The sequence below is a fragment of the Lathamus discolor genome, chromosome 18 (genome assembly GCF_037157495.1).
Source record: "Lathamus discolor isolate bLatDis1 chromosome 18, bLatDis1.hap1, whole genome shotgun sequence".
Lineage (NCBI taxonomy): Eukaryota > Metazoa > Chordata > Aves > Psittaciformes > Psittacidae > Lathamus > Lathamus discolor.
Genome location: NC_088901.1, coordinates 3,955,538 through 3,968,802, shown reverse-complemented (window position 1 = coordinate 3,968,802; position 13,265 = coordinate 3,955,538). Strand labels below are relative to the sequence as shown.

Genomic DNA, 13,265 nt, shown 5'->3' with positions numbered 1-13,265 from the left:
CATCCTCTTTCATGTATCCTGTTTAACCTGGCTCCCTGGAGAGCAGAGTCCAGTCATCTAATATATTAAGGAATTTTGGGAGTTCTCTGCCTTTGCTAAGATCTTAAGTTCCTGAATAAGCATTTCCCTGTTGTTTTGACCTTGGGACTCTGTTCCTGTTGAGGTCCAGCACTGAGAAAACCAAACAAAGAACAGCTCATCCGCTTCTCTGATGGGTGTGTTGAGAACAGACGCTGATCTCAAACATAGCATCACTCAGAGTTGTACAAATTAGGGTGAAATAAAACCTGAACCAGTCCTTTATCCAAATTCCCACTTGGATCCCAAGCTCCTTGGACTGCTTTTCTGTTCCACGTTGCTGAACTACTGTGCCAGCACATAGAATCATAGAATCAGCCAGGTTGGAAAAGACCTTTAAACTCATCAAGTCCAACCATTGCCCAGCACTGCCAAGGCCACCACTAACCCATGGCACTGAGGCCTCATCTCCATGGTGTGTGAGCACTTGCAGGGACGGTGGCTCCAGCCCTGCCCTGGGCAGCCTGTTCCAATGCCTGAGCACCCTCTGGGGCAGGAATTGTTCCTCAGCTCCATCTAAACCTGCCCTGGTGCAGCTTGAGGCCGTTTCCTCTTGTCCCATCCCTTGTTCCTTGGGAGCAGAGCCCAGCCCCCTTCCTGGCTCCATCCTCCTGTCAGGCAGTTGTAGGGAGCAATAAGGTACCCCTGAGCCTTCTCTGCTCCAGACTAAACCCCCCTAAGGTCCCTCAGCCGTTCCCCATCACACTTGTGCTCCAGGCCCTGCACCAGCTCCACTGCCCTTCTCTGGACCTGTTCTAGCATCACTCTCTTGTAGTGAGGAGTCCCAAATTGTCTGCCCTTGCTAGTAGGAAGAGATCTCTTTGGGGTTGGAGGAGAAGCCCAGTGGAGACATTGCATGCCCACAGATTGTCCTTCTTCTGTTACAGCAATGTGGTGGAGAAGTGCGTCACTCACGCCTCCCGCACGGAGCGTGCCATGTTGATCGATGAGGTGTGCACTATGAACGACGGCCCTCACAGTGCCTTATACACCATGATGAAAGATCAGTACGCCAACTACGTGGTGCAGAAGATGATTGATGTGGCAGAGCCAGCTCAGCGGAAGATTGTCATGCACAAGGTAAGCAGCTGCCATCAATGGAGAAGGATGTAGAGGGCTCCTCAGGATTGCTTTTGCCATTAGCATTTCCTAACGATGGCTGTTTCAAAGCTGGATATGTATGATCTATATACTTTGGGTAGGAGCTGAAAGATGAAAATGTGAAATAATGAGATGCCATTTGGACTTAAAACAAGCTGGTTGCTTCTAGCAGTCTCTGCTGACCTAGTAACCTACTTCCGCACTAGCAAATGCTGCTAAAAACCATCAGTATTCACTGCAGCAGCACTGTTGGAGCCTGGCAAGGGGCCTCCAAAGGTCTGGTGATGGCAACATGCTTGTCCTCACTGAGGACAGTGTTCATGGATGAGAGCAGCTCGGTGCAGCTGAGCCAGACCTGTGCACACCCACAGCACGAGCCTTCTCCCTTCATGTCCTTGTCGTTCGGCCCTGTTAGGGTGGTTGGGTAGCTGTGACACTGCGCTGCTGTGCTGCTGCTGTGCCTGCAGCCCCTGATCAAATCCTTATTGCTCAGGTTTGAATATGGTTCTGATGAGAGACTTCATAGGATCCCAGACTGGTCTAGTTCCAACCCCTGCCACAGACAGGACATCTTCCACTAGAGCAGGTTGTTCCAAGCTCCTGTGTCTAACCTGGCCTTGAACACATCCACATGCTACAAGGTTTGAAGCATGATAGTTTCAGGGTTTCATACTTGTCAAAGAAGAAGACATTTTGGACTGAAACAGGCATTGCTGCTGGTCCTGCCTCCCAGGGCTGTTCTCCTGCTGCCCCGGGGCAAGAAGTGCTAGAAATCAGGTGATAGCTTCATTTTCCTGCTTTTAAGGGTCACATTTGTGGGTCTTTGTGCTTGTAATGAATGGGAGAAGCCAGGCTTTTGGATGGGAGAAGCCAGGCTTTTGGATGTGCGGTGGAACTGAGCTGATTTTCTGCAGTCATGTGTTTGGGTGTGTTACTCTGTACAGAACAGCAGCTACAGCCAGACCTCTTGTTAGAAATGAAACACTAACCCTGGCTTGGGAAACCCACATTTATGTATTTATCAAAGGAACAACCGTGAGAAGTGTCAGGTATTCGCATCCCGGTGAAATCAAGTGTGTTTAAGAATCCTTGAGGAAAACAGAGCAAGTGATTTCCGTATAAAGAAGTGGGTATTATCTGCGTGAGGGAGCTGATTTTTCCCTGCGCAAGGCAGTTAATCAGTGGATAAACACCACACTTGCAGCTAAAACAATCTTCAGGGAGGTTAATTCTTCAGTTTAGGAATCATTCAGAGTCGTTCTTTGAAACCAAAATCTGTGTTAGTCCAAAAGAAATTATAATGAAAATACGTGGCAAGAATGACCTGTGGCTTTGGTGATCTATATATAGAGGTGTGTATATTAAAAGAGTAACATAGAGATGATCTTTACTGACATGTTCTTCCCTGTCAAGCAAAGTCTTTTGAATAAAATGCTAATCAGATTATCAGTGTGGCTGTCAGAAATAGAACTGGGATGACAGCTGAATAGGACTGAGTGCAAATGAAGAGCTCAGCCACGAGCTGAGTGGAAACCTAGGAAAAGTGAGTGTACCCCGGAATCCCAGCCTGGGTTGGGTTGGAAAGGACCTTAAAGCTCATCCAGTTCCACCCCCATCAGCTGTTGCTTTTGGGTGGTGAAAATGTCTGCTTGCACAAAGCAGGAGTTTGTGGTGGTGTTAAAGACATCTCTTAAAGTGTAAAAGTCATTTTAACAGTTCTGTCAGTTAAAAAAAGTCTCAGAAATGAAGAGGAACAAAGAAGGAATGATCTGACCTGGGGAGCTTTCCTCTTTCTGACCTCAGAGCAGCAGTCAGACCTTGGAAATGGGATGTGGCAGTGGCCAGAGCATCAATTTCTGACTGTTACAAGGTGGATCCTTAGAGTGAAATAGGAATTTAAACAGCTAGAAGCTGAGTCAGTGAAATAGGCTGAAGTTGGGGGGGGATCTGCTGGGGGGAGTGTTCTGTTTGGTCCTGGCTTAGGCAGGTAATGGCGCTGTGCTGCCCGAGGAGCGCATCCTGTTCCGGCTGTTTCCTCATCATCCCATCTGCAGCTGTGAAGCGGAGCTGGTACGGGGCAGAGTGAAAACTCCCCTGTAAATGTATTCCTGAGGGACAAGCTGGTGGTGTGTGGTATTTCTCATCTAGTGAGGAAAATGAATTGTTCTGATGTCTCGTTCCTCTGAAACTGTCCAGGAGAACCTCAGCAGCATGATAAAGGGAGAGCTTACAGCAGTTCCAGTGCCTAAAGGGGCTCCAGAAAACCTGGAGAGGGGCTTTGGACAAGGGCCTGTAGGGACAGGCCAAGGGGAATGGCTTGAACCTGCCCGAGGGGAGACTGAGATGAGCTCTTAGGCAGAAGCTCTTCCCTGTGAGGGTGCTGAGGCGCTGGCACAGGGTGCCCAGAGAAGCTGTGGCTGCCCCATCCCTGGCAGTGTTCAAGGCCAGGCTGGACACAGGGGCTTGGAGCAAGCTGCTCCAGTGGAAGGGGTCCCTGCCCGTGGCAGGGGTTGGAGCTGGAGGAGCTTTAAGGTCCTGTCCAACACAAACCAGGCTGGGATTTTATGACTTTAGTTAATGTGATTACAGCAAACAGCACGTTAGTATTGCAGGCACTGTGGTCTGTTGGTCGCTTGACCAAGCAGCACCCGGAGCTCACCCAGGATTTCCATGACCATAATTCAGGTCCTTTAAGCTTCACTCTTTCTTCTTTTACCTCCCAGATCCGGCCTCACATCGCCACCCTGCGCAAGTACACCTATGGCAAACACATCCTGGCCAAGCTGGAGAAATACTACATGAAGAACGGGGTGGACCTGGGGCCTATTTGTGGTCCCCCAAACGGCATCATCTGAGGTGGTGCATCGGGGAGCAGCACCCTGAGCCCCGCCAACCAGCAACCGCCGCGATTCCAGTCCACAGGCAGAAAAGGTTTAAAATGGTTGCTACAAACAAAAAAACAGAGAAGAAAAAAACACAAAAAAAAAAAAACATGAAAAGCCTTTGTAAATTTCTTTAATTTTATTATGCATAACATGTACTAATTATTTTTTTTAATTAACTAATTGCCCTGCTGTTTTACCAGTGTATAGAATACTTGTACATAGGGATCCAATGTACATGGAAGGCCGCGTTTTTGTTCACTGTTGTATCTATATTCCAATTGTGGAAACTTTCAGGGTGGTTGGTTTGAAGAAAAACAAAGAGAAAAAAACCCAGGTTTTAATTGACCTGCCCTTGAGGCAGCTTTGTGCAAAACCCCTCTTGGGTTGGTTTCCTTCTCTTTTTAGTCCAAACTTGAGCCGACACAAAAAAAGGTTGAATCTTAGTCCAAGGGCGCCTTGGATGCTGTTAATAAACGTGTGGAAAGAAATCAACTCGCTGAAGTTTTAAACAAAGAATGAAGTTTTTGAAACTTTTTAATTGCTTTTTTTTTTTGTTGTTGTTGTTGTTGTTGGTTTTTTGGTTGGTTTTTCCTCTTCTTTTGTGGAGTAGAACACGCTGAAGGAGGGAGTTTAGCTGGTGGCCGGGGGACAAGGAGATGCGCGCCCCACCAGGTTTTAACGCAAGGGCAGGTGTACCTGGTCCTGTTAACGGTGAGAGACACCATTTGATTACTTAGCATGAGGAAAACAAAATCCAACTCAGCTTTGGTCTTGCTTCTATAAATATATAGTGTATACTTGGTGTAGACTTTACATATATAAAAATTTGTAGTATTTTCTTGTTTTGATGTCTGATCTGTATCTATAATGTACCCTAGTAGTGGAACATACTTCTGACTGTACAATTGTACATTTGTAAACCTCTGTAATGTAAATGTGGAGAAGTTTGACTCGACATCAAACCCGTTTTTTGGTAAGAAAACAAGAAAACAAAAAGAGAATTAGCCAAACCTGTGCATTTCAGTGTATATTCACACCTTTTATGGTCGTAGCATATAGTGTTGTATATTGTAAATTGTAATTTCAACCAGAAGTAAATTTTTTTCTTTGGAAGGAAATGTTCTCTTTATACAGCCTAGTTCATGTGGACAAGCAAAAAGAGTGAAAAGAGATGCTTGGTTTTCTTTGTCACCTCGTTGGACGGTAGCGACCCTTTCTAAATGTTCTACATCCCCCCCCCCCCCGATTCAGTTCCAAATAGTGGTTTTTTTGACTCTTACAAAGTAATGGTTTTTGCTTCTTTTTGTGACAGTAAGAAACAAGAAGTGCAGAAGTTCCGGCTCCCCCTGGTTTTTTCCTTACAATCAGAGCCCCTTTTCACCTTGTAAAGTGTGAATCACCTCCCCTTTTTGTACAGAAGATGAACTGTATTTTGCATTTTGTCTACTTGTAAGTGAATGTAACATACTGTCAATTTTCCTTGTTTGAATATAGACTTGTAACACTACACGGTGTACATTTACAGAGCCTTGTGTATATTTCCAATGAACTTTTTTGCAAGCACACTTGTAACCATATGTGTATAATTAACAAACCTGTGTATGCTTATGCCTGGGCGCCTATTTTTTGTAACTCTTGTGTAGATTGTCTCTAAACAACGTGTGATCTTTATTTTGAAAAATACAGAACTTTGGAATCTGGCTCCGTGGTTGCTTCCGACAGCGACGTTCCCGCATCCGTTCCCGGTTTGAGGAGCAGCCGTCCCGTGGCAGCCGCCCTCGGCACCGGGTGCGTGTTGGAAATGAAGAGCAAAGTGACCCCGTGTCCGTGCCTCCTCCCTGAGCCCCTGGGGTTCTGCACTCTCAGACACAAGCTCTTCCCTGTGAGGGTGCTGAGGCGCTGGCACAAGGTGCCCAGAGAAGCTGTGGCTGCCCCATCCCTGGCAGTGCTCAAGGCCAGGTTGGACACAGGGGCTTGGAGCAAGCTGCTCCAGTGGAAGGGGTCCCTGCCCATGGGTGGAACCAGATGAGCTTTAAGGTCCCTTCAACCCATTCCATGATCCTGTTTTGGCTGTTTGCATCCCCCTTGCTCTGGGCAGGTCTCTCCTCAGGGCCTGTATTAACCTGTAGCTCCTGCAGCCTCCATCCTCTAAGCTGGAGATGAGCAACCGGCTCTTGGCTGCTTTGAGTGCAGCGCAGAGCAGGGTAAGGAAAGGATCCTCTGCTCTCATCTGCTCATGGTGTGCTCTGAGTTGCTGCTCTGGCTGCAGCTGGGTCAGGGCCCTGCAGAGCTGTTCTTTCCTCATCCTCTGCTTCACCTTCAGGGTGTGGGGAGCAGGGAGCTGCTCCGCTCAGGCATGGAGGGGATCCCCACCAGCACCCAGTGATGGTTCCTGGGTCAGGGGAGGCCTGAGGAAAGCAAAGCAAGCACCGAGCTCGTGTTCCTGAGGACTTTGCTCTGGGCCCAGGAGCAGTGTTGGGCTCGGGGCTGTCCTCACCTGTTGTCATGTCCCTTTGTGCCCTCATTCCCTGTCTCAGTGCAGCCCTAGCTCTGTTTCATCCCTGTGCCATTGCCCAGGACTCGGGATGTGGGGAGAAAGCAGCCTCCAGCAGTGGGTCCTCACCTTCCTCACCCATTATTCGCTGTAAAAAGGAGCTCACCGGGGCTTTGAGCCCTTTCCCCTGTGTTGGAAGGTCCTTCCCATCAGCCGGGGTCCCTCCTGACACCCAGGATCCATCACCTCATTCGGGACCCATCGCACTCACCCTGCCCTGACAGAACCGGATCCCCCGCTCCCAGCATGGGGTGGAACCGACCCGGTGGCAGCAACCCCCCTGAGCCCCGATTCTCATCTCCAGGTCCCCCCCATTGCCCACACTTGGCCTCGGGTACCCCCCGCTCGGTGGGGACACGGAGGGCTCCGGGCTCCATCCTCCGGGCTCCATCCTCCGGGCTCCATCCGGCCCCTGCAGCGGTGGCCGCGGCCACGGCGGGGCGGTGCAGCCCCGGCAACGGCAACAGCACCGGCAACGGGGACCCTGAGGACCCGCTCCCCGCTGCCTTTCTGCACCCCCGAAGCCTCTCCCCGGTTCTGCTCCCCCCCTTCCCGCTGATGCTATTGATGCGCTTTGGCGTTTAATGCTTGTTAATTTGGCTCCTGCTAATTACAGCGCAGTTAAAATGGAGAGAAATGACTCAGGGGGGGCCCCCGAGGCAGAGCCCCCCCAAAGGGGAGGCTGCTCCCAGTTTCCCAGCAAGCAGGGAGCAGGAGGATGCGCGTGTGGGAAGTGGCCGGGTGCTCCCTATCCAAGGGCTCTGGTTTCAGCTGAATCTCATCGAATCCCAGCCTGGGTTGGGTTGAAGGGACCTTAAAGCTCGCCCAGCTCCAACCCCTGCCCCGGGCAGGGACCCCTTCCACTGGAGCAGCTTGCTCCAAGCCCCTGTGTCCAACCTGGCCTTGAGCACTGCCAGGGATGGGGCAGCCACAGCTTCTCTGGGCACCCTGTGCCAGCGCCTCAGCACCCTCACAGGGCATTCAGCCCCTGGGGGGCCCTGCTCCCCCTTGCCCCCCCCGGGGTATATTTTCCGTTCAGATGAGGGGTGTTCTGACAATCCCAGTGCATTTTTAGGCCTTCGCAGCGAGCGTGTGAGCACCCTCAGGAGCACTTGCATGATGAGAAGCGACCCGTTCACGTCCCATCCCGTCTGTCCCCAGCTCCCCCACAGCTACGGCCTCCTGCACCCATCGGGGTGGCTGAAGGCCCCGATCTGCCCCGGGCACTGCCCCCACTGCGTTCCCTCTGGTTCTGGAAGGGGAAACTGAGGCAGGGGCTGTGGCGCTGCTTGGCCCCGCGCTGGCAGCTGGTCCTAGGGGATCTGTGGTACCCCAGGGGTGGCCCTGGCCCCAGCGAGGGGTGACCGAGGGGCCCTGGAGCAGACCAGGGGGGGCCCCACCACTGAGCTGGATCCCAGGGGGTTCCTCTCCCCCATCTGCCCTGGGGTGATGCCCCCGACACCCCCATCTGCCTGTTGAGCCCCCCAGATCCTCCTGCATCCCCCCATTGCCTCAGCATCACTCCATCAACCAGCCTGCCCCAGTCCCCTCCTTTACTTCCCCCAGTGCACCCCATCTACCCCTGGGTCCCCCAATACGCCCTAGATCCCCCCTTTTATATACCCCAGGCTCCCCCACACTTACTCCTGGCCCCCCCAACTGCCCCTGAGTCCCCCCATTCCCTCAGCACCACCCCATCTACCCCAGCCCCCTCCAGTCTGCCCCAGTCCCCTTTTCTCCACCCGGTGCATCCCATCCACCCCAGGTTCCCCCCATAGGTACCCCACGGTTCCCCCCATCCACTCCTTCTCCTGTCTCCTCCTGGATCCCTCAATCCTCCCCTCTATGCCCCCAGCGTGTCCCCCATCCACTCCTATCCCTGAGCCCCCCCCATTTCCTCAGCCCCCCCCCCATCTGCCCGAGGTCCCCCCCATCCCGCTCCCCCCTCGTTGGGTCCAGTCCCGGCGCTTCCTGCTGCTGGGGGGGGGGGGGGGAGGCGGCGCGTCCCAACCCCCCCCCCCCCATCCTCCTCCTCCTCCTCCCCCCCCCCAACCCCCCCCCCGCCTCCCGCGGGCGGCGGCAACAAAGGCTCGTCCCCGCCCCCCGCCGCTCCCGCCGCTGCAGCCGCCGGCAGCGTCCTTGCGGCACGAAGATGCCCGCGGAGGAGCCGCCGCCGGCGCCCCGGGGGCTGCGGAGCCCCGCGGTGCTGCTGCTGCTGCTGCTGCTGAGCGCCCGCGCCGCGCTGGTGAGCGCCGGGGGCCCCGGCACCGGGATCGGGATCGGGATCGGGCGCTACCGGGAGGGTGGGATCGGCATCGGGAGCGCAGCGGCACCGGGCACCGCGACGCGATCGCGTTACGAGCGGTACCGGTAGCGGTAGCGGGGAGGGTGCGCTGAGGAGGGTGGGAGCGGCAGCGGTGCCGTGCGTGGGCTCGCCCCGGCCGGGGGTATCGAGGCACCGGTAGCGGGCGGAGGGATGCGGCTCGCACAGGCACCGTGCGGGGCGAGGCGGGGGGGGGGTCTGAAGGGACCGGCACCGGGTTAGGGGCGGTGGGGACCGGTACCGGCAGCGGGAGGGGTGGCTGAAGGGGGCGGCGGGCCCCGTGGAGCGGGCCCGGCGCTGGGACCGGCCCGTGGTGCCGAGACCGGTGTCGGCGTCGTGCGCGCACCCGGCGGGGTCTGGCAGCGGCAGCGTGCGGGGAGCGGGGGCCCTGCGCTGGGACCCGCACCCGGCGCTGGGGCGGGGGGGAGATCCCGGAGCCGCCACCGCGTTGTGTGCCCGAGGGGGGCTCAGAACCCCCCCGCACCCCCCGCCCCCCCCCGCCCCTCCCGGGGGTGCCCCCCTCTGCCCCGCACGCTGCTGCCCGCAGAGCACCCCAAAACCGCCCCCCCCCCCCGCAGCGCTGGGGCAGGGGCTCAAGGGGCAGGCGGGGTCCCCCTGAAGGTCGTAGGGGTGCGCCTTAGGAATAACCCTGGGAGAAGGGAGAGAGGGAGCATCCCGCTCCTGAGCAAGAAACTTGGGAGGGGGTTTCCACCCCCCCATTCCTGCCTTCGGGAATCTCTCTCCAAGCTCCAGCCGGGGATGGGCAGGGGTAGGCGCCAGCCCTGCTGCCGCTCCCTTTGCCCGCACGGCGTTTGCTCCTCTCTGCTCGGGCTCTTCCCGGTTTTCCCGGCCCTGCTCATGGATGAGGATTCCCGTGTCCCAAGGAGGAAAACGTCTGCGGCTTCTCGTGGCGCTTCCAGAACTGTTGCTCCCCATCGCGGGCACAATGGGGAAACCCTCCATGGGAGCCCCCTGCCTGCACCCTGCCTGCCCCTTGCCTGCCCTCACTGTCCATGGAAGCCTTTGGGGTGCCCAGGGTGGCTTTGCAGGGCGCTGGGTGATGCTCTATGGGAAGGATCCCATAGGAGGAGGAAAAGAAGACGCCTTCACCATGCAATCAGAAGGGAATGGGAGAGCTCGGGGTGGGGAGAGGCCGGCTGCCCCCTCCTCTGCTCCTCATGAGGAGGAGAAGACCCCAGGGCCTGGCTGCTCACCAGTGACCGGCTGCACCCGATGACCCAAAGCTCTTCCTCACCCTCCTGGAGGTCTGGTTTGGGGGTGCTATGGGCTGGTACCTGTGGGGTGATCCTGGCTTTCCCAGCAGCCAAAGTCCCTTCCCAAAGAGGCAGATGCAGCTTCCGTGCTTCCAAGGATGCTGCTGAGGTGCTGTGGACCATGAGGTGTGTGAATCACTCGCCTGAGCAGTGATGGATACCGGGGCTCCCGGTGATGCTGCTCGCACAGGGTGGTTTATGCAGCCCAATATTCCAATGTTCCTCCTTGCTATCGATCCAGGGAAGCCCGAGCTCCATTGGCAGCTCTCCCGCATCCCTGGGTGAGAGATGAGTGGGGCCGTGCCGGTGTCCCCAGCACCCATGGTGGGCATGGGGTCGGCTGTGTAGATGCTCGCTCCCCCCATTTTCCCCCTTCCCCATTTGAGGAATTCTAGTTGCTGGTTGGTGGATGGTGCCACAGGCGGAGGCAGATGTTCAGGATCATCAGGCAGGAAAGGTTTATGGGCTTGTTAAATGCCAGGGTGGGACGTGGTGGGATGCTGGGATGCTCCTGGGGACCACAGGGACCTGAGGGAGAGGAGAGGCTGCTTTCCCCCAGGAGGGATGCTCCATGGGACATTGGGCATCCCCATCCGGAGCGGACCAAGGCCTCTCCCCCCCTCCTCACTGGAGCTTTTAGATCACTCGGTCTCATTGGACACAGTTTTGGCTTCTCCCTGCGGTCATCTGGGTGGGAAGCAGCGACTTGGCACCGATCTGGTGCATCCCAGCTGGCTGCTGTGTGATGGGAATGCCCAAATGGGACAGCGGATGGATCTGGGGACCCCCTGGAGCAGTTGCACCTGGGTAGCGCACACCCCGGTCCTGCCAGGGAGACCTTCCCTGGAGCAGCACCCGGAGCATCGCTCTCTGCCCTGCAGGGACTGGACACTGTGTTCCCGGCCTCGGTGCAGGGACCGGCATTGCTGGAGTGTTTGGGAACAAGTCTCCGGGAACTCAGCGCTTCCCTTTCATCTCCGGTGGCTGCGATCCCTCTTGGCCTTGGTTTGGGGAAGCTGGAACTGGTCCCACGGGAATGGTTGCCTTTAACCCTTGGGTGTCCCGTGGGACAGGAGCTGCCTCTCCCGCTCCTGGCAATGGATTTTCCCAACAGTGTCCTGGACACATGGGCTTGGTTTTGTCTGGCAACAGCAAGGAGCTCACCCTGCCCATCCCTGCTGTCCCCATCTCCTGCCTCATCGCTTTGGAGCCGGCTGTGGACCGCTCTGAGAAGGATGAGGTCCGGTCCTGCTTGGGGATGCAGGCAGCTCGGTGGAGAGGAGCCGCTGCATCAGTTCTCATGGGTGAGGGGGGTGAGCTCAACCCCTTATTAGACACCTGAGAATCCAAGAGCGGGCAGTGTCCTGTGCAGCTCGGAGGGCCGGCTGCTCCCCACCCCACAGGCCAGCGGGGTCACTCCTTCATCCTCCTCTTCCTCCTTCACGCAGGGCCTCAGTGGGGACGCTGGTGGCCAAGTGGTGTCTGGGGTCTGTTTGGGGCCAGCACAGGCAGAGCAGGCAGCGCTGCTCATGTTAATTAGGTGCTTACTCATTAAGTGCAGGGGGCTGACGAGCTTTAACCCTTGAGATCGGCCTGTGCCCTGGGCCATGATGAGGTGCCTGGGGAGTGGCTGCATCCCTCGGGATGCTGGGGATGGACACATCGCCTTAGCTCTGGCTGCTGGTCGAGCTGTGACCTTAATTAGGGATCAACTCATCACCTTAATTACTGAGAGCATCGATTAGCTGTAACCTTTCCATGGGTCCTGGCTGCTCATGTCCCTGTTCCTGTTCCTGTCCCTGCTGGGCTGCTGCCCAGCCTCATCTTGCTCCTCTTGGTAGGGAGTTGGGAGGTGATTCTGATGCACTCCTAGATTTCTTTCCATGGGGTGAGGGTGGATGTGGTCTGGCATCCGCTGCTCCTTGCAACCCCTCAAAACCCACCCTCGGCTCAACCCATTGGGATGAAGGGGAATGCGGGACCCACAGATGCCCCATGGTGCCGCAGAGGTTTGGATTGGAGCATCCCCCTGCGGAGGAGTTGGGGTTTCAGCATCCCGGTGCTTTGGGGGCTGCTGTTGCATCACGTGCTGTGTAATGAGCTTGCCAGGACTCAGCCTGGCTCCCCAGGTGGTTGCATGTAATGACCCAGCCCTGTCTATAGGTACATCCTGGCTCTCCTCATCCAGCCGTGCTCAGCACCAGCTCCTTCCCCTTACAAGCAAGCAGTGAGCGGTCCCAGAGCATCTCAAGGGGTGCAGGGTCCTCTGGCCCCTGGGGTGGGCAAAGGGGAGGTTAAATCCCCAAGTCTCCCTAAAGCTCCTTTTCCCCTTGGAAGAGCATCCGGGAGACGCGCGGCAGCCCTGGGATACAGCAGCCAGGCCGGGGGAATGCCCGTCCCGGCACAACGTGAGCCGGGTACAAAACGGGGCCTCCCAATGCAGGGCTGTGCTCCGGGAGATGGGAGCCTTCAAAAGGCTTTAGAAGAGTTTTAGGTCAGGGTGTTAGACCTGGGGTCCTCATCCCGCTGAGCCTTCCCTGTGCTTGGAGCAGGGCAGGGATGCCAGGTCCGAGCACATCCTGTGTGGCTCTGGGTGTGCTCTTTGCTTTTCTTCTGCTCCCTGATGTGTGAACCCATCACTCAGCACCTCTGCAAACCCAGCCTCAGCGCTCAGGAGATGGGGAGCAAAACCCCCTTCAGCACACGGCCTGGCATCCCCTGTGTGCAGGGGGGGGTACCTTTGCTGGAGCTGTGGCCCTCAGCATCCTCCCTGCTCTGCTTAACGCCTGCACAAGGCTCCCTTGGCTCAGGAGCTGCTGCAGAAGGATTGATCCTGCGGAACGGGGGATGCCATTGAGCCTCTCATGGGCAGAAAGGGGCCGTGCTGCTGGTTTCCACCCCAGCCCCGGTGGAAGATGCTCGTCCCTCCCCATCCATGTCCCTGGAGACACAACACGTGTGCATGGAGGCAGGAGCAGCGGCTGCTGGGGAGGATTTCCCAGCTTTTCCATCCTTACTTTGTGCTTTTCCATGTTCCCTTGATGCAATGC

General features: G+C 56.2%; 2 protein-coding genes and 1 non-coding gene across 9 annotated transcripts in view; all 3 read left to right on the top strand.

Annotated features, from left to right (window-relative positions):
- PUM1 (pumilio RNA binding family member 1) overlaps positions 1-5,764 on the top strand; it is a 63,734-nt gene extending 57,970 nt beyond the window's left edge. For all 7 annotated transcript variants that reach the window (XM_065697442.1, XM_065697437.1, XM_065697438.1 and 4 more), the window contains exons 21-22: positions 966-1,158; positions 3,903-5,764. In XM_065697442.1, coding sequence (XP_065553514.1) covers positions 966-1,158; positions 3,903-4,034 — 325 coding nt within the window. In that variant the 3' untranslated portion in view covers positions 4,035-5,764. The remainder of the gene's footprint in view (positions 1-965; positions 1,159-3,902) is intronic.
- On the top strand, positions 1,457-1,533 carry LOC136023526 (small nucleolar RNA SNORD103/SNORD85). The gene has a single exon (XR_010616628.1). It is a non-coding gene; the product is annotated as a small nucleolar RNA SNORD103/SNORD85 (small nucleolar RNA).
- A 2,940-nt stretch (positions 5,765-8,704) lies between the features above and the next one.
- SDC3 (syndecan 3) overlaps positions 8,705-13,265 on the top strand; it is a 40,649-nt gene continuing 36,088 nt past the window's right edge. Inside the window, exon 1 of the mRNA XM_065697592.1 lies at positions 8,705-8,863. Coding sequence (XP_065553664.1) covers positions 8,771-8,863 — 93 coding nt within the window. The 5' untranslated portion in view covers positions 8,705-8,770. The remainder of the gene's footprint in view (positions 8,864-13,265) is intronic.